The following is a 24,188-nucleotide window of genomic DNA, read 5'->3' as shown; positions in this document are numbered from 1 at the left end:
CGATAGCACTGCTGTTAAGCTTGACCTGTGTTGGAAAACCAAAAGTGTTGTTAAGTTCCAAGTCGTTTAAGGGTTGGCGCTACTTTTGAATTTGAATGGGCTAAGACGTTTCCTTGGGTAAAACGGAACTGATTAAAATAGGAATTTAATGAAAACATTTAATGATGCCATAGAGAGTTCATTACCTCCGCTCTTTGATGAAAATGTTTATGGGAAAGAGGCGAAACTAAGCGTTGATTGTCTGTTACGCGCCTCCTCAAAATAGAATCTTTGTATGCAGACATTGTCTTGTCTAGACCAACAGACAGTACTGCCACTCGGGCCCTTGACAGTACAGACCGCCCCAACTCCATGAGTAGACAATGTAGACAGGAACAAGGCAACAAATTATGCTAAGTAGATGCAGTTGGCCAAAGACTGAGGAACGGGTTCGAGGATATGCATGGCAAGCAGTTCCTAAGGCATCTGCCAGGACCTTCGCCTTGCGGCTGGCGTGTTCCCCGAGTGCCTGGCCAAGTGATAAGGGTTTGGCAGCAGCCCCAGCCAAAGGATTTCCTCGCCCAAACTTGAATGGGTATGTGCATGCATATCAATGGATGAATGCCTGCGTTAAGCAAATTTCTGCTTCTCGCAACACTCCTACAACACTCCCCGCAGTTCTATGCAGATTTGTTTGCAGTTGGAGTCGTTACTGTGGACGGGGCTAAACATGGAGCTAAGGAAGCGCAGGCTCAAGGTATTCGATTAGGATGTGCCAGAAAATCAATGCAAAGATGAAAAGTCAATGCGGAAAATTCTTCAGACCACAATGGACCTCCGACCGGGCGGCGTAGACCAGATGCTGCGGTCGATGGCTATTATTGAGCTTGTCAATGACAGGGCCATATGACGGAGTACAGAGGCGCTCAGAGGGAGGCCGCCCAGCCTCAGCTGCCTTCCCAGCCAGGGCAATTACAGTTTCTACAACGGCAACGACAGCAATTGATACAGTCTCACACACATACGCGCACGTACCCTTAACGCTTAGAGCCATGTGTGTGCTTGCGTGCGGGGGTGGCGGGCTGTTGGATGCTGCTTGCTTGCGGTTACTTAATGCTGTTTACGGTCCTGTCCAGAGTTTGTCCTGCCAGTGGCCGGAACTTATTTGTGCCTGGAATGGGTGCGATGCGGTGTGTCGTGCAGTTGGCCATAATATTATTTGCACTTGCTCTACTGCTCTCCTGCTGCCCGGCTGCCCGGCTGCCCTCTGCGCTTATCCCCGGGTCCGAGCTCACGGCACGGCACGGCATGGCGTAGCCATTGCCAGGGCTAAATGGCCAGTTGAAGCATTTATGGTCCACAACTAGTAGTCGTTGTGTGTGTGTGTGCGTACATACACATTCATTCGTTCAATTGCTTCATCTGCTTGGCTTGGCTGGCTGCTTGTTGGCTTTAATTAAAAATACTTTCGCCTCGTAAAGTTCAAAGGTGAGCTCATATATGTATGATATAAATTGTTTTCCTTTCTTTTCAGAAGAAATTCCCATACGAAGCTGTGGGAGCAGCTGAGTGCTTCACAGGGCATGCAAATTGTAGTACTCTCTCTCTCTCTCTCTCTCTCCCTCTCCTGGTGCCACTTAACATATTTGCCACATACTGGTACTTGCCTTGCACCTTTCTGCTGGTCATTTGCATGCCACGGCCACATGCCACAGCAGTGCGCACTGGTGGAACCGGAGGTGGCAGAGCTTGACATGGACTCCGGGACCGCTCTCTGACCGCTTTGAGGGCAGCCGCCGGGAGCGTTTTAATTGAACAACCGGCAACAGCTCCACGGGGATCAATGGAGATTTACAATATTGGATCGACGTGTCAGCTGTGCCTTGGCTTTTAAATTTGTCCCCCAGCTCTGGCTCTCTCTGTCAGTGTTCCAGCCCCTCCTCTGACACTCTCCGTGGATGGCATTATGTTGTGCAAGCAGGAAATTAAAGTTTTATTTGGTATTTGGATTGCTTCTGCATCCTTTCATTCGGGTCAGACCTGTTTCTTTCTGCACTTATTCTTCGTTTTTTACAAGCTTTGGAGTACTTATTGCGTACTTTTGCCAGGTTAGGAGCTCCCTTGGACTTCGGGCCAGAGTTGGAGTGCCTATTCAAATTTCTTTTATACTCTTCTTAAACTTTAGAGCGGACTCGCAATGGCAGAAGAGTTTTCTTAGCATTAAAGATTTCATGAGACTTCAGCCACCAACAAATGGGGGGAATGTCCTTGGCAGTTCAATGCGAATTATGTACCAATTATGGCTTACAACTTTGGCAGTGGCAGTCGAAACGTGGCAAACAGTATTGGTATGCATGCATTAATACCGCTTATTGGATTTGTATGTGCCTCCGTTAATGACAATTTAAGAGCCCCTAATGGCTTAATGGGCTTTGGCCATCATTGCGGCATCGAGTCAAAATGATTTTGCCGCATCATTGGCAATGCAATTAACTCAACCATTTGGGTTTATTTCTCTACTTTTCCAGTTGTTTTTGAGGTTGGGGGGGGCGGTGGCGGTGGCGGTGGCAGTGTCCCCGGGTAATTAGGTGGCGACTTTCGTGCTAGTTTTTCCGCCTGTCTGTTTGTGTCTTTTAATGGCCCTTCGCTGACTGTGCACGAAATTTCATTAAAACTCTATAATTGCATGACAAGACAAGATTTTCGCACTCATCGTGGCAAAAGGTGGCGGAGGGTGGTGGGTGGTGTTTGGTGCAATCCCTTTTGCTTATCCCTTTCGTGTTCACGCCGCAAGTTCTGGCAAATGGCGTGGAATGCAATTGATTTCCATTCAACTGATAATTGAAAGCTTTGCCCCAAAGATATAATGGAATAGTGGCAAATGGCTTTCCTTCGGTGATTCCAGGATGGCCTTAGCCATCTTGTGAATACCAGGAAAGCGAGGCAGCCTCAGGTGCCCATTAGTTGCATCGACAGACATCGGTAATAAATATCATAAATATGTACTAACTTATCCTTGTCCTGCTTATGTCATCTCGATTCCCTACTTGGAATCATGATTTCCATTCAAAGACAGCAAATAATTGCCCTTTTTGTAGCAATTAATTTTTGATATTCCCTCAGGGCCAACGATTGAGACGCAGATGCAGTTTCAGGTCCAGCAATCAAACAAATGACCAAGACATGCAATTAATTGCATTGATACAAACATAAGTTATTTATGCACACGAGTGCATCAGAATATCTAACATGTGTAATGCAAAAATCAATGACAGAGACACAGATACAGATGGGGATAAGTAAATGTGATTTACTGGGAGCCCTTGCACAACACTTTCGAGTATTATTACCCTCTGGTCCTGAGATACAAATCACAGAGAATGTGGCCATGTTGTAATTTGAGGCTGCGGTGGTCTGAAAGTAAATTGAATCTTGCTTTCTTGCATTTTCAGCCTGATAGCTTGGTAGCATTTGATGGAGGATGAGATGCGGTGAAAAGGGCAGAGGCAGAAGCAACAACTATGTCGAGAATTATACAAAAGATAATGCTGATGCACAATTGAATTTGCCGTTGAGCATACAGAAAATGCTGCTCGCCAGTGCACATCAGGATTCATTTTCCACTCCACTGGAGTTGAGCGCGTTTCGCGTTTCAGCACAATTTCAATGCGACAGACAACAAGGACTAAGCAGCAGACGGGCGGGGACGGAACGTTCTCAGTACAATGGTCCGGGCCAGACAGCATTGTCACCGTTGCTGCCGTCCACTTTGGCAGGACCATAAACATCCCCATTGAGTGACATTTGCCACAGTGGGTCCCAACCGGAAAACTTTACAGCATTTGTTAGTTTTGCCGTTGTTGCTGCTGCTGTTGCAGGGAGCATTCATTTGCGTAATTAGTGGCCAAGTGGCATCCACAATGTAGCAGAGCCAACCGCATGCCATACCACAAGGTAAGTGCTTCGAAATCACCGCAACGTCTCTTGATTATTGGCATCGAGCTGCAGACAGCTGAGGTCAGCAGAACTCATAGCATACTTCTCTGCGGTAACTGGAAAGGAGTTGAACGAGCAGCAAGGATGGATAGGACGCCCATTCAGGTAAGAGTGCTGCAGTGGCATCACAGCTTCGCTCGACTGACTGCTATGGGATTGTATGGCATCCATTTCAATGGCATCTAAAGGGGTCTTTGTTGAACAGTAATCCTCTTTACATACTCGTACCTACTCGTAAATATATTATTGCAAACGTTACTGTATACAGAAGCGTTTTCGCTACAGTGTGTCGGTGTTTAAGCAAACACTCGCTATGTTTAAACAAAATTAAGAAAAATTATTAGAAAGCCGATTACTTGAGATTCACATTTTATGACATCATTTAGCCAAGGAGCCTAAGAGATTTTCAATGAACATAAAAGTTAATTGAAAATCAGATTCATTAAGGCTTGATTTTATTATTCCGGGCTTTTCAGTCAGCAGCCTAATGACATTTTATATCCGCGTTACGGGCTACGGTGTCCTTACTGTCCTTCGAAGTTGTAATTGATTGCTTTGATTGAATCCACCGCACTGTCCCTCCACAAAACGCACCAAAGGATTAAAAGAGTGTAATTAAATTACGTTTAAACTTGTAGATAACTTAATCAGAGGGGAAGGCAAGTGGAAAACTGCACTTGTAGCCGACCACGTGCCGTAGAGAAGGCGAAGGAGGTTCGGGCATGGCATCCCCTAGGCTACGTGTTAAATTACAAGGGCACGCACACACTGGCACCCGCTGGAACACACGGAAAAGCGAAAGGAGCAACAGCAGAGAAGATAGCGAGGAAGGGAGGATAAGCAAAAATATCAAATCAAAACAAAAACACACGATTTACCGGCAAAATGCACGTGACATCGGTTCTCCTTCGTCGCTTCGTTGCTTCGAAACCCGAAGCTCGTTTTTGAACGCAAATATGATTCTTCAGAGCGTAAAGCTCTCTCTCCGAGCCGAACTGGGCTGTAAACTGTTGTCGAGCAATATTCTTAACCACCAGCAACATTTAAAGGCGGGCGGACTCAAAAAAACGTCCTTGCCGACCAAATCATCCAAAATTCGCATTTCGCTGTCGACTGTTGCAAGGAAGTGTTCAAGTTTTGGTCCTCCAGTGCACAGTGGAGCTGATACCAGTGAAAGCAAAAGTGAGACTTTAAGGCCCACAGTACATAAATACATATATGTAGATGGTGGATGCATGTGTTTGAGGAGTGTGTTTATTCAAGTGTTTGACGTTGAGTTGGCCAAGTGGATTTCTATTTTAGCGCCATTGAAAGGCAGCGTGTGAAGGGCTGTTGTTGGGGCACTAGCTGTGGCCGTCGCCGTCGCCGTCGCCTCTGTGCTGTGGCATTAAGTTCTGCTGCAGGCGTTGCATGCTACTGGCGTTTAGGGAGTGCAACTTGGGCACGCTTTAAAAGGCGGCACGGAACATTGAGACATTTTGGTAAAGTGCTTAAAGGTTCTGCTCTGCCTCCTCGCCATCGCAGACTAGTGCATTGAGTGATTGACAAACCAAAGACAGGAAGAAAGAGAGACTCTTGGCAAGTGCACTCTGATATTTGGCCAACTTGTGTGCGGGCAGCTGGATCCGGAAGTTACAGCCATGTGGAGCAGGCAGCGAATACGGCATAAGCCGCTTTGGGCCCTAATATCCTTGACCGTTTTGCTGCTGGTCTTCGATAAAAGCAATGCCAACACGGAGACCGATGAGACCACCAGCACGTCGGAGCCAGGTGAGCTTTAATTGGATATATGTGTGGTACATGGGGGGACAGGTGTACATGTGTGCAGGTGTGCTTGCAGTTTGACCTTCAGTTAGCATAGAAAGAAAGAAACCCGAAAATGGATTATGACAGGTCTCAACAGGGCTCTATCGATGCACAGGCACTTTATTAAATGGGATTTCCATGCGATGTTCACACACGCACCAACTGCCGAAGCCGTAAGGAAAAGCCACAAACAGACACGACCAGGAATCAGCAACAGAAGCAGCAACAGAAACAGAAACACAGAGAGGAAAGGCCAAAGCGCAAAAGCAAATAACTGGCAGCAAATGAAATATTTCACGGCATCTGCGGCACAAAGGCAATCAAAACGATGGCCCAGCGCTCGTTCGGCCCAGGGCCCAGGCTCAGGACCAGGCCATGGCCATGGGCAGCCTTAATCCCAATCAGAATCAACAAGCGGAGAGTGGGGGTGGGGCAGGGAGCGAGAAAGGTGGGCGAAGAAAAAAGCAATTGCACGAAAGCTCGTTGCGAAGCATGGCATGGAGGAGAGGGAGAGGCCTTGGGAGGCTGGATAATAGAAATTAATAGCGTCATGTGAGTCGTGCAAGAAGGGAAGTGGCTACACAGAGGGATTGGGGGCGGGGGGCTGGGGAGTGGTTGTGGTTGAGTTCGGGTTAACACGCGAATGTAAATCGACCGACAAGACAGCCTCACACGCAATTTCCTGCCAAGGACCAAGTACCAAGAATGCTATGCGCATCAAGTAATTAATTCATTTCGACTACCCTTGTCTCCCGTCTCCCGTCTCCCTACCTCTGCCTCACATCGACAGTCGGTGGCGTCTCGAGGACTTTAGCTGCGACGCAAAATGTTGGGAATATTGCGACTTTCTTTTTGGCTGTGGCGCATTTGTTGGCTGTTGGCTTTTTGCGCGTCACATTTCGGTGGCTGGTGGCTGGTGGCTGGGGGCTGGGGGCAGGGTGTTTCGTTGCACTTTCAATTTTCAGTGTGGCAAATATTTGCTCAGCCAAAACCCAAATGAAACGACGAATGGAATTTCGTTTACAATACTTTCCAATGGAATCCAGAGTGGCGACATAATTTTGACACAGGGAAAACCAGTGAGAGAGAGGGACAAAGAGAGTGGGTGAGAGGAAGAGAAATGGATGAAATATGCAATAACCGAAATAGCGACTAAAACTGACAGACCAGAAGCTGCAGCCTGCAGCGTGCAGCCCACAGCCCGCAGCCCGCAGCCTGCTGCCCCATTCCCGGCCATGCCATTGCATGTCCCATAAATCCCAGAGCACGAAGAATGATGATGATGTTGGCCGTGCAGCAGCCAGTGGCATCATGGTCACATGTCTATGCGTGTCGCTGCCTTTCCCGCTTAGGACAAAGCTGACTTTGCATTATGCATGCAAATGGGCGGACCGAAGGGGTGTACGAGTATAACCAAGTAACGAACTGTCAAAATCGCAAAGACAGCAAAAAAAACCAAGAAACCAGCAGCAGCAGCAGCAGCAGCAGCAGCAGCAGCAGCAGCAGTTGAAGCCGTAAAACACCAAAAAAGGAAAAGGCAAGATGACAAAAAGTCGCCAGGACATTATGCAATCCTTATATGAGTGCTAAAAGATAAAGACTACTCCACTTCGCTCCCTCCCACTCCCACTCTCTCTCTCTCTCTCTCTTTTATCTTCTATCTTCTTTTGTGCATAACTGCAGGAAAAGGATAGCTTCGGCCGGAGGGGGAGCTCCCACTGAGATTTTATGGGGCACAGGAGTTGAAATGGAAATAGAAAATAGAAAATAGAGTGGAAGCTCCTTCAGCTCGACTGTGCATGCATGAATGATATATAGAGCGGCGGCTGTCGAGATGCCAACGATAATCGGGCAGAAGCAAGTTTCCAGAGGTCGGGTCGGAAGGAGGACATTTCCTGATATCAGAGCCACAACTCGAACTAAATGTGAACATACACTGGAGTAACTGGAGTTTTATTAGCGACAAAATCACTTTCGTCTCACTAGCTTAACGCGAATATGGTTCTTGATGCGCAGTGTAATTCCCACGTGGAAGACAATCGACTTGGGATCGACCAGCGGTTGGATCTCGAACTTCTTGAGAATAACAGTCATCAGGGTTTTCATCTCTTGCATGGCGAATTTTTGAGCTAAAGATAAAGGAAACCAATTACTGTCTATCCGAATCGCGCCTTCGAATTGAAGTTTTCCACTTGCCAATGCAATTCCTTTGCCCCGCACTGAACGGAATGTAGGCGTAGACAGGACGGTTCTGGCTGTTCTCCGGCAGAAAACGTTCCGGCCGAAACTCGTTTGGGGAATCCCAGTGTTTGGGATTGCGATGGATGTCGAAGGTATGTATGTGGATCTGGGTGCCGCTGGGAAGGATGAGCCCGTTGGCCAGCTCTGTTTCCTGCACTGCTTGACGGCCCATAAGTGGAATGGGCGGGAAGAGGCGCATCGTCTCCTTTATAAAGTATTCCAGGTACTTTAGCTTGCTCATCTGATTGATGTCCAGATTGCTGAAGTCATCTGCAGGAGGGAGAATGAGTCCAGTGTAAGAGTGGAGTTTGCTTAAAGATCTCTCTGCTTGCCCTCAATGTGCTCTTGAATTTCCTTGAAGCAGAGCTCCTGCTTATCCCGATACAGCGACATGTTCATCAGGGTGAAGATGAGAGTGATGGAGCTCACATCATAGCCCTCGAACATCAGGGTGTCTACCTCCTCGCAGATACCAGCGTGATCGATCATCCCATCCTTCTCGGCACATATCAAGGTATCGAGCATTGCAAATCGTTTGTGTCTGCTGACAAAGCTGCCAAAGAGAATGAGGTAGAAGACTGGTCACGCAGACGCACTCCCTTAATAAGAGACTCCCTTACATGTCATCATCGGCCGTCTGAGTAGATCTTCTGTGTTCCAGCTCCTCCTCGAGCAGTATCCTCCGCTTGGCAATGATCTCGCTGGAAAAGTCGTGGACCACTTTCAGGAACGGAGCGTACTCCTTGGCCACAAACAAATTGTAGATGGTAGTGCTTCTTAAGAAAGGATTGCTGAGGCGCCGGACGAAACTCTTCTCGATCATATGGAAGCTCTCCCGGTAGCGATCACCTTTATCGGCCATTTCATCCAGTTTCACCCCCATAGCCGTCTCTGAAAGAATACAGATGGATTACAGAGAATTCCCCATTTTCCAAAGATCCGACCTACCACAAATGGTGTTAAGCGTAAATCTGGGTATGAGCTCGCTCAGGGAGACGATGTTCTCCTCTTGACTTTGAAACTGCTGCACAAACTTCAGACTTTCGGCTCTATCAGAGTGGATTGCAGAGATGTTAGCTCGCCGTATAGACTGTTTGGTGAAAACACTCACTGGAAGATCTCCTGAAACTGTCCCAGTATATTGAAATGGAATGTGGGTGTCAGCATCCTGCGACGCGCATGCCATTTGTCTCCTGAAATAGGGCCGTTTGTTAGGGAACCTCTAAATTATTGACCTTTCGCCTTACCTTGTGATGTCAGAAGACCTGTCTTGAGGGCTGGATGAAGAAAATTGTAGACACATCCTTTTCCTATCAGCGATTTCTGATCGGTCAGTATCATTTCGGCAGTTTCGGCATCGATTACGTTGTAAATAGGCATGCCTACGACATATCGAACATAACTCTTACCAAGAGTCTTTGACAAGTCGCGCGTGAATTTGAAAACACCAGCTATTAACGAAAGATTGATAAAGAGAGGCCCGTTTAAGATTAGACCGGTCACAAGCAAAGTTCACCCATGCCCATGCCCCACCGTTGTCTTTGCCGTACAGATCGAAGCAGTGAGCAAAGATCGTACGGCCCTTGGGCGAAGGTACTAGGCTCTCCACCGGCCGGTCATCCCTTGTGTAGACACGCCTTGAGAAGAAGGCCAGAATGTAGTAGTCTTTGTTGACCTGGTAGAGCCAGTGAATGACCACACACAGGGCCACCGTCAACCACAAGGTAATCATCGCTCCGCAACCGCACTGGTGGGCTCCCCTCACGAAACTGCGATTCATCCGAATGGCCATTCGTTTTTTCGTTTTTAGCAAAAGAAACAACAAAGCTGATTAGATAGGTACGACTATATGTACGTATGCGAACATACGAGTAGGTACATATATCTAGTAGCACGAAATTATGCCTTCGTTTTTTTATGCGTTCTCAACTGTCTAGAACACGATTTTCTGTGAACTGTGAACTGGTTGTAAGAAGAGAACTTGGACGAGAGTAGTGGATAGTACCCGTGAATCGCAGTGCGAAGGGGTGTATAGTTGGATTATAGATTACGATGCAAGGTTGATTATGATTATAAAGAAAGGCTTTCATTTTCCACGAATTCTGTGTATTTATTGAATTGCCCTCAAAGAGATTCTAAGAGCCGACTTATTTGTCTATAGAAAAAACCAAATCAAACAAACAAAAATCAAGTTGAACTTGTTCGTTTAATATTACGAGGTTTTATTAACTCAATCGATTAGATGGCAGCTATAAAGATATCCTATGTATATTTCTGAACGTTTAACGACATCTGCTATACTATTACAGCCGTCCAGGACAAACCAATACCAACTACGCCCGAAGAATCACTTCCGTCTCACAAGCTTTACTTGAATGTTGTTCTGTGTCCGCAGTGTAATGCCCACATTAAAGACAATCGTCTTGGGGTCGATCAGGGGTAGAATCCGGAATTTCTTGAGAAGGACAACAATCAGAGTCTTCATCTCCTGCATGGCAAATTTTTGACCTAAACGGAACGAAATATAGTCATTAGAGACCCAAATAAAAGGCGAGTCATCATTATGTCCCTTACCAATGCAGTTCCGTTGCCCCGCACTGAACGGAATGTAGGCATAGGTATGCCGGTTCTGGCAATTCTCGGGAAGGAAGCGCTCCGGACGGAATTCATTTGGAGAGTCCCAGTACTTGGGATTGCGATGAACATCAAAAATGTGAATAGTGATTTGAGAGCGTTCGGGAAGGATGAGGCCATTGGCCAACTCCGTCTCTTGGATGGTCTGACGAGCCATGATCGGAACGGAGGGGAACAGGCGCATAGTTTCCTTTATAAAGTATTCCAGGTACTTCAGTTTGCTCAACTGATTGTTGTCCAGATTGTCAAAGTTATCTGCAAGAGGGATAGAACGAGTAGAGAATTGTAGTGGAGTTAACTTAAGAGTTCTATCTGCCTACCGTCTATGTGCTCTTCGATCTCCTTGTAGCAAAGCTCTTGCTTTTCGGGATACAGGGACATGTTCATCAGGCTGAAGATAAGGCCGATGGAGGTAGTGTCGAATCCTTCAAACATTAGAGTATCCACCTCCTCGCATATCCCGGCATGATCAATAAGGCCATCTTTCTCTGCACAAATCAGGGTGTCCAGCATGGCAAAACGTTTCTTCCTGCTTCCGAATCTATAGCAGAGTAAGATCCAGATAAGCAAAAATGCCCTTTACCTTTTGATCCACTCACATATCATCATCGGCTGTCTGAGTCGATCTTCTGTGTTCCAGCTCCTCCTCGAGCAGTATCCTCCGCTTGGCAATGATCTCGCTGGAAAATTCGTGGACCGTTTTTAAGAATGCATCATACGTCTTGGCGGCAAACCAATTATAGATAGTTTTGTTCCACAGGAGAGGATTGCTTAGGCGCCTGATGAAGCTCATTTCGATCATGTGGATGCCCTCGCGGTAACGATCACCTTTCTCGGCCATTTCATCCAGCTTTACGCCCATGGCAGTCTCTGCAAGAAGGGAAATTGATGGATGACTAACCAATGTTTCACATTCATATATATATTATACGTACCACAAATGCTGTTCAGAGTGAATCTGGGTATAAGATCGCTCAGGGAAACGATGCTCTCGTCTTGACTTTGAAACTGCTGCACAAACTTCAGACTTTCGGCTCTGTCGAGGTGGATTGAAGGCTTCAGGGAATGCGGCATTCGTTGATTGCTAACAAAACTCACCTAAAGATCTCCTGGAACTGTCCCAGTATATTGAAATGGAATGTGGGAGTGAGCATCTTGCGGCGAGCGTGCCATTTCTTTTCTGAAAGGAGTGGGTATTAGTTTAGGGCTTGGAACTCTCGATCATTTTACCTGTAGATGTCAGAAGACCAGTTCTAAGGGCTGGCTGTAGAAAATCGTACACCAGACTTTTGGTTATCAGTTTCGGATGATTCAGTATGTTCTCGGCGTTCTCTGCATCGATAATGTTCAGTAAGGGCACGCCCATGCCATATTCCAAATAGCTTTCTCCTAATCTTTGGGACAGCTCTCGAGAGTAGCTAAAAACGCCAGCTGTTAAAGGCATAATAATCAGAGAGAGTGAGAACGAGAGAGAAGGAGTGAAGAGATAAGCAAAGAGGGCTCAAGAGTCTCATATGTCTCACCGAGGTCTTTGCCGTACATATCGAAGCAGTTGGCAAAGATCGTCCGACCTTTGGGCGAGGGCAATATACTTTCCACGGGCCTGCCATCCTTGGTGCGGACTCGTCGGGAGAAAAATGCCAAAATGTAGTAGTCCTTGTTGATCCTATAGAGCCACAGGACGAGCGCACACAGTGCCACAGTCAGCAAAAAGACAATCATCGCTACACAACCGCACTGATGGACTGCTCTCACGAAACTGCGATCCCGAGCGATTCATCCGAATGGTCTTTCGACTATTGCCTGTTTAAGTTTATAATTACAAGCAAACATTAAAGCTGATAAGATTTAATACATTTACTATGGGTAGATAGATTATTCGTACAAGCTGTCACAGTATATGCACACCCATGATAAAACTATACAAAGTGGTTCACTCCCTCTCTTTCTCGTCTTAGATAACCAACACTTATCCAATTTATCACTCACCCTGCACTGAGTAAAATAAGCCCCGAAAAAAGTGAGAGCGTTGCGGGACTGGACCACCTCATGGGCGTGTACAAACATAATATGCATGTGTACACTATCGTCATAATTCAAATGAGTCTGCTGCGTGATTATGATATAAAGGAGGAAACCACACTCAGGATCAAGAACTATACGCTCAATGATATTATTCTATCCGTATCCATATTGCCGCAGAACTGCTAGTAAAGCCGTTAAAACTTCGAAATTTTCAAGATCTTTCTGGAATTATCAAACAATATTTTACTAAAAGTCATTACGAATAGTTATTGCTCTTTGAAAGAAAGGCTATTTATTGTACCTATTCGCAACAATTTTGATAGTCTCTTGAGGATCTATTGAATTGTATGAAAAATAAACCCGGATATCTCTGAGTCGTACACATAACTAATATAAAAACTTTTGTGTTTATAAACACACACGAAACTCAAGCCAAAACGAGTAAGACTTGTTTCTCGATAGATAATAATGGTTTGGACTTGTTGTAGAGCTTTTTTTATATATGTAGCGCGATTAATAAGCTCGGCTAGGCCTTATTCAACGCTTGAACCCCCCATCGGTTGCACTGCAGTTGTTAAAGTATCTTACGTACGTATATTTCTAGTCCGGTTAATGACAACTAGTTACAGTATAAGTTCTAGAAACCAAACCAACACTTAAAAGTTTTAAGCAGGGCGAATCAATTTCGTCTCACAAGCTTTACTTGAATGTTGTTCTGTGTCCGCAGTGTAATGCCCACATTAAAGACAATCGTCTTGGGGTCGATCAGGGGTAGAATCCGGAATTTCTTGAGAAGGACAACAATCAGTGTCTTCATCTCCTGCATGGCAAATTTTTGGCCTAAACGGAACGAAATATAGTCATTAGAGACCCAAATAAAAGGCGAGTCATCATTATGTCCCTTACCAATGCAGTTCCGTTGCCCCGCACTGAACGGAATGTAGGCATAGGTATGCCGGTTCTGGCAATTCTCGGGAAGGAAGCGCTCCGGACGGAATTCATTTGGAGAGTCCCAGTACTTGGGATTGCGATGAACATCAAAAATGTGAATAGTGATTTGAGAGCGTTCGGGAAGGATGAGGCCATTGGCCAACTCCGTCTCTTGGATGGTCTGACGAGCCATGATCGGAACGGAGGGGAACAGGCGCATAGTTTCCTTTATAAAGTATTCCAGGTACTTCAGTTTACTCAACTGATTGTGGTCCAGATTGTCGAAGTTATCTGCAAGAGGGATAGAACGTGTAGAGAATTGAGTTAACTTTAGAATTTGCTCGGCCTACCGTCTATGTGCTCTTCGAGCTCCTTGTAGCAAAGCTCTTGCTTTTCGGGATACAGGGACATGTTCATCAGGCTGAAGATAAGGCCGATGGAGGTAGTGTCGAATCCTTCAAACATTAGAGTATCCACCTCCTCGCATATCCCGGCATGATCAATAAGGCCATCTTTCTCTGCACAAATCAGGGTGTCCAGCATGGCAAAACGTTTCTTCCTGCTCACGAAACTACGGCAGAAACAGAAAAAGTTTATCAGAGATTCCCCATGCTTTCTGATCTATTCACATGTCATCATCGGCTGTCTGAGTCGATCTTCTGTGTTCCAGCTCCTCCTCGAGCAGTATCCTCCGCTTGGCAATGATCTCGCTGGAAAATTCGTGGACCGTTTTTAAGAACGCATCATACGTCTTGGCGGCAAACCAATTATAGATAGTTTTGTTCCACAGGAGAGGATTGCTTAGGCGCCTGATGAAGCTCATTTCGATCATGTGGATGCCCTCGCGGTAACGATCACCTTTCTCGGCCATTTCATCCAGCTTTACGCCCATGGCAGTCTCTGCAAGAAGGGAAATTGATGGATGACTAACCAATGTTTCACATTCATATATATATTATACGTACCACAAATGCTGTTCAGAGTGAATCTGGGTATAAGATCGCTCAGGGAAACGATGCTCTCGTCTTGACTTTGAAACTGCTGCACAAACTTCAGACTTTCGGCTCTATTAAAGTGGATTACAGAGATGTTAGCTCGTCGAATAGACTGTTTGGTGAAAAAACTCACTGGAAGATCTCTTGAAACTGTTCCAGTATATTGAAGTGAAATGTGCGTGTCAGCATCTTGCGACGAGCGTGCCATTTCTTTTCTGAAAGGAGTGGCTATTAGGTTAGGGTTTGGGACTCTCGATCAACTAACCTGTGGAAGTCAGAAGCCCAGTTCTCAGGGCCGGCTGCAGGAAGTCGTAAACCAGACCCTTGGTTATCAGTTTCGGATGATTGAGTATATTCTCTGCGTTTTCCGCATCGATAATGTTGAATATGGGCAGGCCCATGCCATATTGCAAATAGCTTTCTCCCAATCTCTGGGACAGCTCTCGGGAGTAGCTGAAAACGCCAGCTGTTCAAGAGATATTGAAGTGAGAAGAGAACGATCAGATAGGCGGAGGCGGGTCAAGACCCTCCCATATCTCACCGTGGTCTTTGCCGTACAGGTCTAAGCAGTTGGCAAAGATCGTCCGACCCTTGGGCACGGGCACAATGCTTTCCACGGGCCTGCCATCCTTGGTGCGGACTCGTCGGGAGAAAAAGGCCATAATATAGTAGTCTTTGTTGACCCGATAGAGCCAGTGCACGATCACACACAGGGCCACCGTCAGCCATAAGACGACAATCATTGTTCCGCAACTGCGCTCGCGAGCTTCTCGAACGAAACTGAGACAGAATGCCTCCGGCTGCATAAAACACATTAATAACAACAAAACATATATTATATATATATTAAACTGATTAGATTGTAGTGAGTTCTCGTGTATGTACAATGTGTACATATACTCCTATAACGTACATCATGTACACGATAGCACGCTCATCTGGCGGCGATTTGTGCCGGGTAGACGCGTGAGCCCAACGAATAGAGATCTACTACCCAGCAGATACTTAGTATATGGAAAACCGGAAATAATTGCAGCTACTGCGTGTGGCAGTACACGAGCACTCTCCCGTTCGATCATTCTTAAGGAGCATTCAGTGATATCTTATCGAATATTAAAGGGGTCACCAGAGTCTTTAAAATTTAGGTTTATGTTATCGCCATGGATTCTGTCTGTGGGAACCCCTTATCGATTAGGTTTCTAATCAACTAAGTAACATTTTCTATTTTCCGCTGGTCATTCGCCTTTGGTATCTTCTGGCAGTTCCATTTGCATCTGCATCTGCATTTGCATTAGCTGCTAATTGGCAATTGAATTGCATCAATTACGATGAGAGTGCGAGTGCGAGTGCGAATGTTGCAATGCATTTTCTCTGCTGTGTTACTGCTTTTGACCCACTTTCTGTTAAATTGAAGAGAAATTGCGAAATAAGAGATGAATCGGGGAGAGCAAAGGCAAGTTTAAGTCTCCGCCGTTGGCGATTACAAAGTTCCGAATGCTGGAAAATGTTGCCATGACTTTTTCCTTCCGCTTTTGTAGACTCAGACTCCGTCTCAGCCTGTGCCACTCATGCGAAATACAGCACCCCCCGGCACCACCCGGCACCACCCGGCACGCCCCCTGATTACATGCTCGCATGCCAAATGCATATTGAAAATGTGCAATTTCGATTGCACTTCAAAGTCTGTCGAAGTCGCAGTCGCAGTCGTAGTCGAATCGGAAGTGCAGCTGAAGTTGGAGCCAAGTTATTAAATTAGATCAAAAATGAAATATTCATCGCATAAGCTCCTGCCAGTCGAGAGAGCTCTCGTTCTCATGTGCCACAGCCCCTTCAGATGTACATACTTACATATCTCTCTCTCTCACTCTTTCTCCTTTGCAGATGCTTCTCCTGGCTGCCGGGCGCCGGATGTGCGCTTCACGATTGTCAAGCCGGATGAGACCACGGAGCAGCCGTATGCCAAGTTCGAGACGACGCAGGTATACCTGCCCGAGGACTTCACCACCGCCGATGTGGAGTTTGTCGACTCGGTGGCCCGCAATCCCAGCGAGAACCACGCAGCCATTGTGAATCCCTACTCCCTGGACCTGGGCGATGAGCATCTGCATGTCGGAGATGCGGCTGCCAGCCTGGTGGACGACGAAGACGAGCTGGATGACGAGGAGGAGACGGGCACGGGCACCGAGGAGGGGAAAAAGCGCACGAACAACAACCGCAAGCAGGGAAAGAAGCGTCGCTCCGGCTCCGGGCGACGGCGCCGTATTGAGAATGACAATGGACAGACGGGACGGGGCCGCGGCAGTCGATACAAGCGGCATGCTATTCTCCATGATGCGGATGCCTCGTCGGACACGGATCGCTGGGCCGGCAGCAAGCTGGCCGCCGAGGGGGATGTCTACTACGTGCACATTGCCGACATCCTGAAGAGCCGCGAGCCGAGTCGGGCGCTGCGCTCCAAGCTGCACAAGCTCAAGCAGAAGGCCAAGATGCGGAAGTGCCTGGCGGAGGGCAACAAGGAGCAGTGCGCCAAGCTCAAGGCAAAGAAGAAGAACAGGCTGGAGCAACCCTCCCCCTCCACGTCCGAGGCGGAGCAGAAGGTCGAACGGAAGGCGGAACAGCAGCAGCCAGAAGCGGAACGAAGGCAGGAAGAGCAGCAGCAGTTGGAGTTGGAAATTGTCCAGCCAGAGACCTCTGGCCATCATCGCCGACGCGGTGACAGTCACGATGCAGAGCTCGACCAGCGTGACCTGAATCCGCGTTGGCGCAGCCGTCGCAGCATCGATGCCAAGGGCGATCTTGGCCAGCTGCAGCTGCAAGCGGCGGGGACGGCGGCGGAGCCGGAGGCAGAGGCGGAGGAGAACCAGTCCCAATATCGCTACGAGAATCAGTCGAGCAGTGCAGCAGTGGCCCTGCAACGTGTAAAGCGCAAGTCGGGCAAGACCACGGGTGCACTGAGCCGTCCGAAAGGTGGTGGCGACTCCAGTTCCAAGACCACCAGTCGCAAGGACAAGGGTGAGTGTGTGCGCCCACATAGCGGCCAGACACTGGCAATGCCACAGTGCCCAATGCTTACAAAGAATTTGCCGCCGCTGTCGCTGTCTCGTTGTCTGTCTGTCCGTCTGTGTTGTGCCCAGATCTATCCACCAGATCGATCGATTGAGTGGAACACACAGAGAGCAAATACAGTTCGATCCGCGTCTCTGGCCAACGCCAGAGCCTCTAATGCCCTTGCAAGAGTGAGAGGTTCTAAATGGTTATCTTATTAGATCTATTCCTGGTCCGCTTTGTGTCAGTCTTTACGAAGACATGCTATATCCAGATCTTCAGCATCCATACCTTCAAGACTGATGGAAGATCCACAGTTGAAAGACGGAAAGTATTTCAGTTTTCACTTAGCCTTTACAGAATAATTAAAATTGCAGATTTCTGCCGCCATTTTGCAAGGGCACTAAAAGCCACACACTGGACATACACACATACACACACACACACACACACACACACACACACATAAAAAACGGAAGTTGAAAGTGGAGGACACAGACACACATACTCGAACATACTCGTAAAAGCTAATCGCAGTCGCACAGAACCACAGCCACATTGCCACATCCATAGCTCATCCCCCATCTGCTTAACACCTGCGCCAGGCACCTGCCCGATCACTCCTTCCCCTCCTCCCTCCCAATCACCCCTCCGCATCACCAACCCTGACGCTAGCCCTTTTTAGCTTTTCATTGCCCCCATTTGGACACCCCCTGCTGCGTGGTCATGGTTTATTTGCTCCGTCTATATCTTTGTCGTGGTTTGGAGCAGAGCAGAAGCCGACCTGTCCGTTCACGGGCATCCCGGACTTTACTTTGTTGGATGGCTGCCCGTGCCGGCCTTTGTTACGGTGCTGCAATCCTCAATGATTTCCCTTTGTACTGCCCCGCCTCCTGCTGCTGCTGCCCCTGCCCCTGTGGCCTTTGTTTGGCGTGGGCTCTGGCCAGCTATAGCAGAAACCGTAACCATGTCCTCAACCTCGTCCTCGTCCTCGTCCTGGTCCTCGTCCTCTTCCCTTTTTTTTGCTTTCTATTAGCCGGCCCCATTCGCTGGCATAATATTATCCTTCGTGTTATCTTTGCCTTTTCACTTCTCCTTTTCTCGGAGCTCTTTTTGATGGTTTGCTTAGAAATGAAGTTGTATCCTGTTAAGTGGCCACTCCGCCACCCCATCACCCCAGCCCCATCTTTATGGTTTTCTTTTAATGCATATCTGAGGAGCCCGACCCGCTCGAGTTTCCCATTGAAATTTTCAGTTGGGAGCACATTTCGCACGTCTCGTGGCTCCTCTATGGTTTAATGTGTGTGCCCAAGAGGCAGACTCAAGGGTTTCTCGCTTGCACAGCCCCACCCCAGCTCCATTGAAATGGGGCAGATCCTGCTGAAGGAGGCAGATTCATTTTGGAGTGGTTGGGTCAACTCGTTGACTCTTTGTGCGGATAACTTAGACGGCAATTGGGATGGGATCATTCATTGTCAACCAGCAGCCTTCAGCATCGTCTACCGCATTCAGCATCCGCATTTGGTCATCCTCATACCGCATCCCGCATCCACATACCGCATCTCTCATCCCGCTTGACAGCTCATTAGATGCTTGCTCTATTTGCCCTCTCAATGTCTATCTACCCCCGTTTCTTGGCATGTTACATTGCCCATCTCATAACGCCCACACCTTCTGTTCTTCTCGTCTACCCCTAACTCTCAACTGCAGGCATCTACGACGAGGAGGCCGGCTACTCGCCCGTCCATCCCGACGACACCGAGTTCGACGAGGACGAGGAGGAGGAAGAGGAGGTGGACATCCTGCAGCAGTTCACCGAGGTGTCCGAGATCCGATTCCCGGGCGAGATTGGGCCCATGGGCGATCGTCGGCTCTGCAAGATACGCTGCGTCAAGGGCAAGTGGGTGGGACCGCTGTGCGCCACCAACGAGGAGGGTAAGTGAGCCATAAACACGAACAAATGCACAATGGAACATACTGTCAGCACAAAAGATACAGACACATATAGCCATAGATACAGTTGCAGTTACAGCTACAGCTACAGCTACAGCTACAGCTACAGCCTACAGTTACAGATTATACGAGTACATTTAAGTCACAAAAAAAGCAATTGCCAAATCATTTATACGAATGCAAATACACACGAAACAAAAGAGTCCGCAAAACCAACAGACTGTTGTTTCATTTGACGCCCACTTAATGTTCTCCAACCTCCCTGCCACCCCCACCCCCCACCAACTACAATCGGTCCCGCCAGATGATAACGGGAATGTGAAGTTTCAGCCCCTCTACAAGAGCTGCCACGTGAACCGGATACCGTCGCATCTGCTGCTCAGCTATCGGAACATCTCAGTGGTAAGTGGACGACGAGCCTGTGGCTGCTGCTGCACCACTGGCATCACAAAACAGGCACCACTAGAGCACCAACCACCACCACCGCCACCACCACCACCACCAAAGCCACTGCTACAGCACAACATTACATGCACACCCACACAAGCACACACACGTACATGGATCTCTAGGGGAACCCTATCCAACGCCTAGAGATCTCTGGAGAACCCTACGCTTAGGTAGGCCTCAATCTCAATATCAGCTTGGTCCAGAGGAGCTCAGCCTCCGACCTTCGACTTTCTCTCTCGTCACGTCGCCCTCAGTAGCTCTCTCTCTCTCTGTCTCTCTCTCTATCTCTCTGACTATCTCTATCCTCATATCAGCTGCACCAAATCTCTCTCTATCTCTCTCTCTCTGTCAAGTCCAGCGTCATCACGTGCATGCGGATGCCCCAAGAGGCAACGATTCTCTATGTTCTGTTTTTTTTGGTACTCTCTGATTCTCTCTCTTGCAGACACCGATACCACCAAATCGCGGCTGGCGTAAAACGCGCTTATCCAAATCGACACTTCTCTCAAATACAGAAATTGTGAGTCGTCGTTATAGATGCTGTTGTGTAGAATGCTCGTTCCGTAGATGTCAACGAAACACCAGATACACAGATACACAGATACCACACACACATAAGCCCACGCGACAACCGGAAGTAGCGGGTCCAATTAGTGGGTCCTGTTTATGGCTTGCGACCACGAATGAATGCATCAAATGCACGGTCTAGACCCATGCACTCTCTCACACACACACAGATACTCGCACAGCGATACCCACAAATATACTCGCAGATAAAGATAAAGATACACTCGGACACACGGAGATTTGGGGACATGCACGCCAGAGTATCCTGTTATCCAGTACCCCGCCCCCAAAACAGATCTGGACCACATTTGACTTTCTGCTAACATCTCTCTACTCTTCTCTCTTTCTATCTCTCTCTATTTTTCTTTCACTTTATCACTCTTTCTGCACGCTTGACGCCCAACACCTTCCTCCCGCCTTGTGCCTGCCTCTCTTGCCCCTGTCCTTGTCCTTGTCCTGCCTTGGCACATTTTCCTTGCTAAATCCCAGAACGTTGGCTGGGATCTGCCGCATGGACACTCGCTGCAGGCCCGCTGCCAGGAATTGGGCATCTACAAGCTGCTCGGGGAGTCGCGGGTCCTCTGCTCCAACGGGCTGTGGGCCCCCCGTATGCCCAGCTGCGTCCCCACCACCGTGCTGACCAACTACTCGGAAGACAGTGCCCCGTCCATCCGCATCAAGATCTTCAATGGCTCCCACTCGTTCGAGCCCTCCGGCGTGATGGCTGTTCCACCACACAGTACGGTTCTGATGGACTGCATGTATCCCCGGGTGCGGGGAACCCCCGAGTGGAGCTGGACCAGCTGGTACATGCAGTACTCGACAGGTGAGTACCATCTCCCGTGGAAGGAGCTCTTTGTACATGGGACCCCCCACCCCACAGGTTGGTCGCCGGCGCAGGAGGAGAAGGCAGTACGCTACCGGCTGAGCATCAAGAATATCGAGAACAACGACTCAGGTACCTTCACCTGCACGTCGCCGCGCGGACTGACGAACAGCATTGCCGTCGTGGTGGCCACTTCCACGTGCCCGCAGCTGACAGAGCCGCTGGCGCCGCTCAAGCTGCGACTGGAGGGCAACAAGCTCGGCCAGCGAGCTCTTTACGAATGCCCCGAGGGCTTCCGGCTGGATGGAGCCTGGAATGCCACCTGCCTGGCCTCCGGCAATTGGTCATCGCCGCCGCCAACATGCCACTCCATCCAATGTCCGCGCCTCGAACTCGACGATCCCCATCTCAGTCTCATTGAACTCAACACCTCGGCATGGGGGCGCGCGGTGTTCAAATGCCAGTGGGGTTTCAAGTTGACCGGACCGGCGCAGCTGGACTGTGAGCCGACGGGCGTCTGGAGTGGCCCCGTTCCGCGTTGCAAAGGTGAGTGCTGTATTCTGATGGAGATTCGAGTTGATTGGATGCAAAAGCCAAACCGTAACTCAACTGACAATTCGTTTATTCGATTCCACACCTGCCTGCCACAACCGTACCGCAGTCATCCAGTGCGTGATGCCAGTGGCGCCACTCAACGGACGCATCGGTGGCACCAGCCTCAGTCAGCGGCGGCTGACCGTGGGCGCTCTGGTCACATTCAGCTGCAACGATGGGCACACCCTGGTGGGCGAGTCGAGCATCATTTGCACGGAGAACGGATTCTGGTCGCACTCGCCGCCATTTTGTAAGTAGACATCCGCTGCTAACATACACACATACTCGTATATGCACAGAGATGCTGCGAGAGATCCCAATCTTCCGAGTGGGGCCCACTCACCATCCAAAATGAATTAATGACTCTTGTGTTGTATTTCCGCTGAACCAATCGACCGATTGCGATCCCGATACCGATTACGAACCGATTCTGATACCGATCACCAATCACCACAAACATACGCATACGCATTCGCATACACCATACCATGCATGCCCAATGACCATCCATGCAATGCTCTCCATGCTCTCGCCCAACGTGCAGGCAAGTCGCAGTGTCCGTATCCCGGCGATCCGCCCAACGGTCTGATAGCGCCGCTAAAATTCAATTACGATGCGGGCGACTATCTGAGCGTCCAGTGCCGCCCCGGCTTTGTCCAGACCAACGAGGACCACCGGAACACGGGGCCGCCGGAGCGGCCGAAGTGTCAGCCCGATGGCAATTGGTCAGGCCCGCTCCCCAAATGCCGCAGCTACGAGGAGGTGTAAAGATAGAGCATCCGACGCCATTTTATTGACACTCTTGGATCGAGTTGGCAGCCCTAATTTAGTATTATGAACACCCATCCAACGTGAATTGAATAATGAGAATGTGCTAGAAAAATTCCAAATTCAAACAACATGAAGAAAAACCAGAACGATAACATGAACATCAAGAAACCGAGTGATATTTAGATTAACTTAGTGAGAGGTATCAAAATTAGTACGATATTTTACTAGATATGTTCATTCCACAGCTAAATTATGCTCGTACCTATATATTTTATTGCATTCTATCGTATATGCTTTAGTCAGAGCTCTCTCCCCCCGCTGCACAGGCCCAGGCCCAGGCCCACACACGAAAAATCTTCTAGGATCCACCCGAACCGCTCTTCAGCAAAAGATTAGGTTGATCTCAAGCAAGCTATATATATATACATATATAGTAGATACTCGTATTTTGTTCTTCAGATTGTAAAACTTTGAAAATATGTAATATTCAGTAATCGTTTCGCTTGAATTTTAAACAGAATAATTCTGGTACTCACACTTGTACTTTTACTAAATATATAAACGAATACTTATCCAAATGCTAATTACAGGTATTTATGTATTATGGTTGCAAATCAAAGTTGCATAAATGTAAATGTTTAAACCAAACACACTTACCCACAGTAAATATATACATACATATACAGGATATTAATTCTTCTATCAAAATAAATGTTGCAAAAGGAAGGAAGCTGCAAAACAGTTATGATACATACATAATTAGTTAGGAAAAACGAAAAGTAAAGAAAAGCGAAACGAAACGAAAGAAGCCCCTGCTTCTCGAGGGCAATTGAAAGTCATATCCATTTAATATATCAAACACACAGAAGGAGGATATTAGTACGAGTGTGTAAGCAGCTGCAATGTATGTAAGGAGACGAACATTTTAAATAAATTACGAATACTATTGTGTAAAATGCAATTCCCAGTCTTTAACTGTCTTGATCTGTCTGCTGTGGAGGGGGGCAAAGTACACGAATAAAAAGGTATTGTCAACCGAGTGAGCAGGAAGGAGTAACTGGAGGCTACCCTCTTAGGGGAGTATCATGCAGGGAGGCGACGAGCGAAAGCTGCAGCCACAGCCAAGGTACACTTTTACCAGGTGAGCCAATGTCATAGACTAAAACTATTTCGTCGCCGCGTGTTATAGAAAGCGAAAGGCAACCCAGGGGAGCGGGAGTGAGCTTTACCTTAAACACAAACCTACCTTGGCCAAAGCTGCGATTCATCTGCGTGAGAGAGTGAGTGAGTGACTGGGAGAGGCACAACAAATAACTGTTTCGCCTAAACTTTTGCCAAAGCAAGCGAAAGAGCAGCCGCTTTGAACGTTTGACTGA

At 47.9% G+C, this 24,188-nt stretch overlaps 4 protein-coding genes across 5 annotated transcripts; 1 reads left to right on the top strand and 3 right to left on the bottom strand.

Moving 5' to 3' along the window:
• Positions 1-5,052: 5,052 nt before the first annotated feature.
• Positions 5,053-23,773, top strand: hig (hikaru genki). Of its 2 annotated transcripts, XM_001361020.4 has the most exons (9): positions 5,053-5,745; positions 16,488-17,618; positions 19,362-19,586; positions 19,909-20,006; positions 20,500-20,574; positions 21,111-21,447; positions 21,505-21,993; positions 22,109-22,291; positions 22,586-23,773. In XM_001361020.4, the coding sequence occupies exons 1-9, from the start codon at positions 5,616-5,618 to the stop codon at positions 22,807-22,809; spliced, it is 2,892 nt and encodes a 963-aa protein (XP_001361057.3). In that variant the 5' UTR covers positions 5,053-5,615; the 3' UTR covers positions 22,810-23,773. The 2 variants fall into 2 exon arrangements, with proteins under 2 accessions (XP_001361057.3, XP_004444219.2); XM_004444162.3 differs by lacking the exon at positions 20,500-20,574.
• On the bottom strand, positions 7,718-9,789 carry LOC6898504 (cytochrome P450 4p1-like). Its single transcript, XM_002138509.3, has 8 exons — positions 9,556-9,789; positions 9,270-9,473; positions 9,134-9,215; positions 8,971-9,071; positions 8,643-8,913; positions 8,355-8,575; positions 7,978-8,292; positions 7,718-7,910 (listed from the first exon to the last, which is right to left on the bottom strand). The coding sequence occupies exons 1-8, from the start codon at positions 9,752-9,754 to the stop codon at positions 7,750-7,752; spliced, it is 1,554 nt and encodes a 517-aa protein (XP_002138545.3). The 5' UTR covers positions 9,755-9,789; the 3' UTR covers positions 7,718-7,749.
• LOC6898503 (cytochrome P450 4p1-like) lies at positions 10,210-12,446 on the bottom strand. Its single transcript, XM_033377743.1, has 8 exons — positions 12,180-12,446; positions 11,887-12,087; positions 11,755-11,836; positions 11,592-11,692; positions 11,256-11,526; positions 10,977-11,197; positions 10,597-10,911; positions 10,210-10,530 (listed from the first exon to the last, which is right to left on the bottom strand). Exons 1-8 carry the CDS (start codon positions 12,376-12,378, stop codon positions 10,370-10,372), a joined length of 1,551 nt encoding a protein of 516 aa, XP_033233634.1. The 5' UTR covers positions 12,379-12,446; the 3' UTR covers positions 10,210-10,369.
• On the bottom strand, positions 13,256-15,382 carry Cyp4p2 (Cytochrome P450 4p2). Its single transcript, XM_002138507.3, has 8 exons — positions 15,148-15,382; positions 14,872-15,072; positions 14,740-14,821; positions 14,577-14,677; positions 14,241-14,511; positions 13,962-14,182; positions 13,588-13,902; positions 13,256-13,521 (listed from the first exon to the last, which is right to left on the bottom strand). Exons 1-8 carry the CDS (start codon positions 15,347-15,349, stop codon positions 13,361-13,363), a joined length of 1,554 nt encoding a protein of 517 aa, XP_002138543.3. The 5' UTR covers positions 15,350-15,382; the 3' UTR covers positions 13,256-13,360.
• Positions 23,774-24,188: the final 415 nt, after the last annotated feature.

This window comes from Drosophila pseudoobscura, chromosome 3, assembly GCF_009870125.1.
Source record: "Drosophila pseudoobscura strain MV-25-SWS-2005 chromosome 3, UCI_Dpse_MV25, whole genome shotgun sequence".
Classification (NCBI taxonomy): Eukaryota; Metazoa; Arthropoda; class Insecta; order Diptera; family Drosophilidae; genus Drosophila; species Drosophila pseudoobscura.
Note: the sequence above shows the minus strand (reverse complement) of the source record. Positions and strands in the feature narration are given on the sequence as shown.

Excerpts from the sequence above, each read along its gene's own strand:
- Cyp4p2 (XM_002138507.3), bottom strand. The coding sequence starts at position 15,349 with ATGATTGTCGTCTTATGGCTGACGGTGGCCCTGTGTGTGATCGTGCAC. Across the intron at positions 14,822-14,871 it reads TGGGCTTCTGACTTCCACAG|AAAAGAAATGGCACGCTCGT; the intron begins GTTAGTTGATCG and ends CACTCCTTTCAG. Across the intron at positions 14,512-14,576 it reads CACTCTGAACAGCATTTGTG|AGACTGCCATGGGCGTAAAG; the intron begins GTACGTATAATA and ends CCCTTCTTGCAG.
- LOC6898504 (XM_002138509.3), bottom strand. The coding sequence starts at position 9,754 with ATGATTACCTTGTGGTTGACGGTGGCCCTGTGTGTGGTCATTCACTGG. Across the intron at positions 8,576-8,642 it reads CAGACGGCCGATGATGACAT|CTTTGTCAGCAGACACAAAC; the intron begins GTAAGGGAGTCT and ends TCTCTTTGGCAG. Across the intron at positions 8,293-8,354 it reads AATTCAAGAGCACATTGAGG|ATGACTTCAGCAATCTGGAC; the intron begins GCAAGCAGAGAG and ends TCCCTCCTGCAG.
- hig (XM_001361020.4), top strand. The coding sequence starts at position 5,616 with ATGTGGAGCAGGCAGCGAATACGGCATAAGCCGCTTTGGGCCCTAATA. Across the intron at positions 5,746-16,487 it reads CACCAGCACGTCGGAGCCAG|ATGCTTCTCCTGGCTGCCGG; the intron begins GTGAGCTTTAAT and ends TCTCCTTTGCAG. Across the intron at positions 21,448-21,504 it reads GTACATGCAGTACTCGACAG|GTTGGTCGCCGGCGCAGGAG; the intron begins GTGAGTACCATC and ends CCCACCCCACAG.
- LOC6898503 (XM_033377743.1), bottom strand. The coding sequence starts at position 12,378 with ATGATTGTCTTTTTGCTGACTGTGGCACTGTGTGCGCTCGTCCTGTGG. Across the intron at positions 10,912-10,976 it reads GATCGAAGAGCACATAGACG|ATAACTTTGACAATCTGGAC; the intron begins GTAGGCAGATAG and ends TCCCTCTTGCAG. Across the intron at positions 10,531-10,596 it reads GGGGCAACGGAACTGCATTG|GTCAAAAATTTGCCATGCAG; the intron begins GTAAGGGACATA and ends CGTTCCGTTTAG.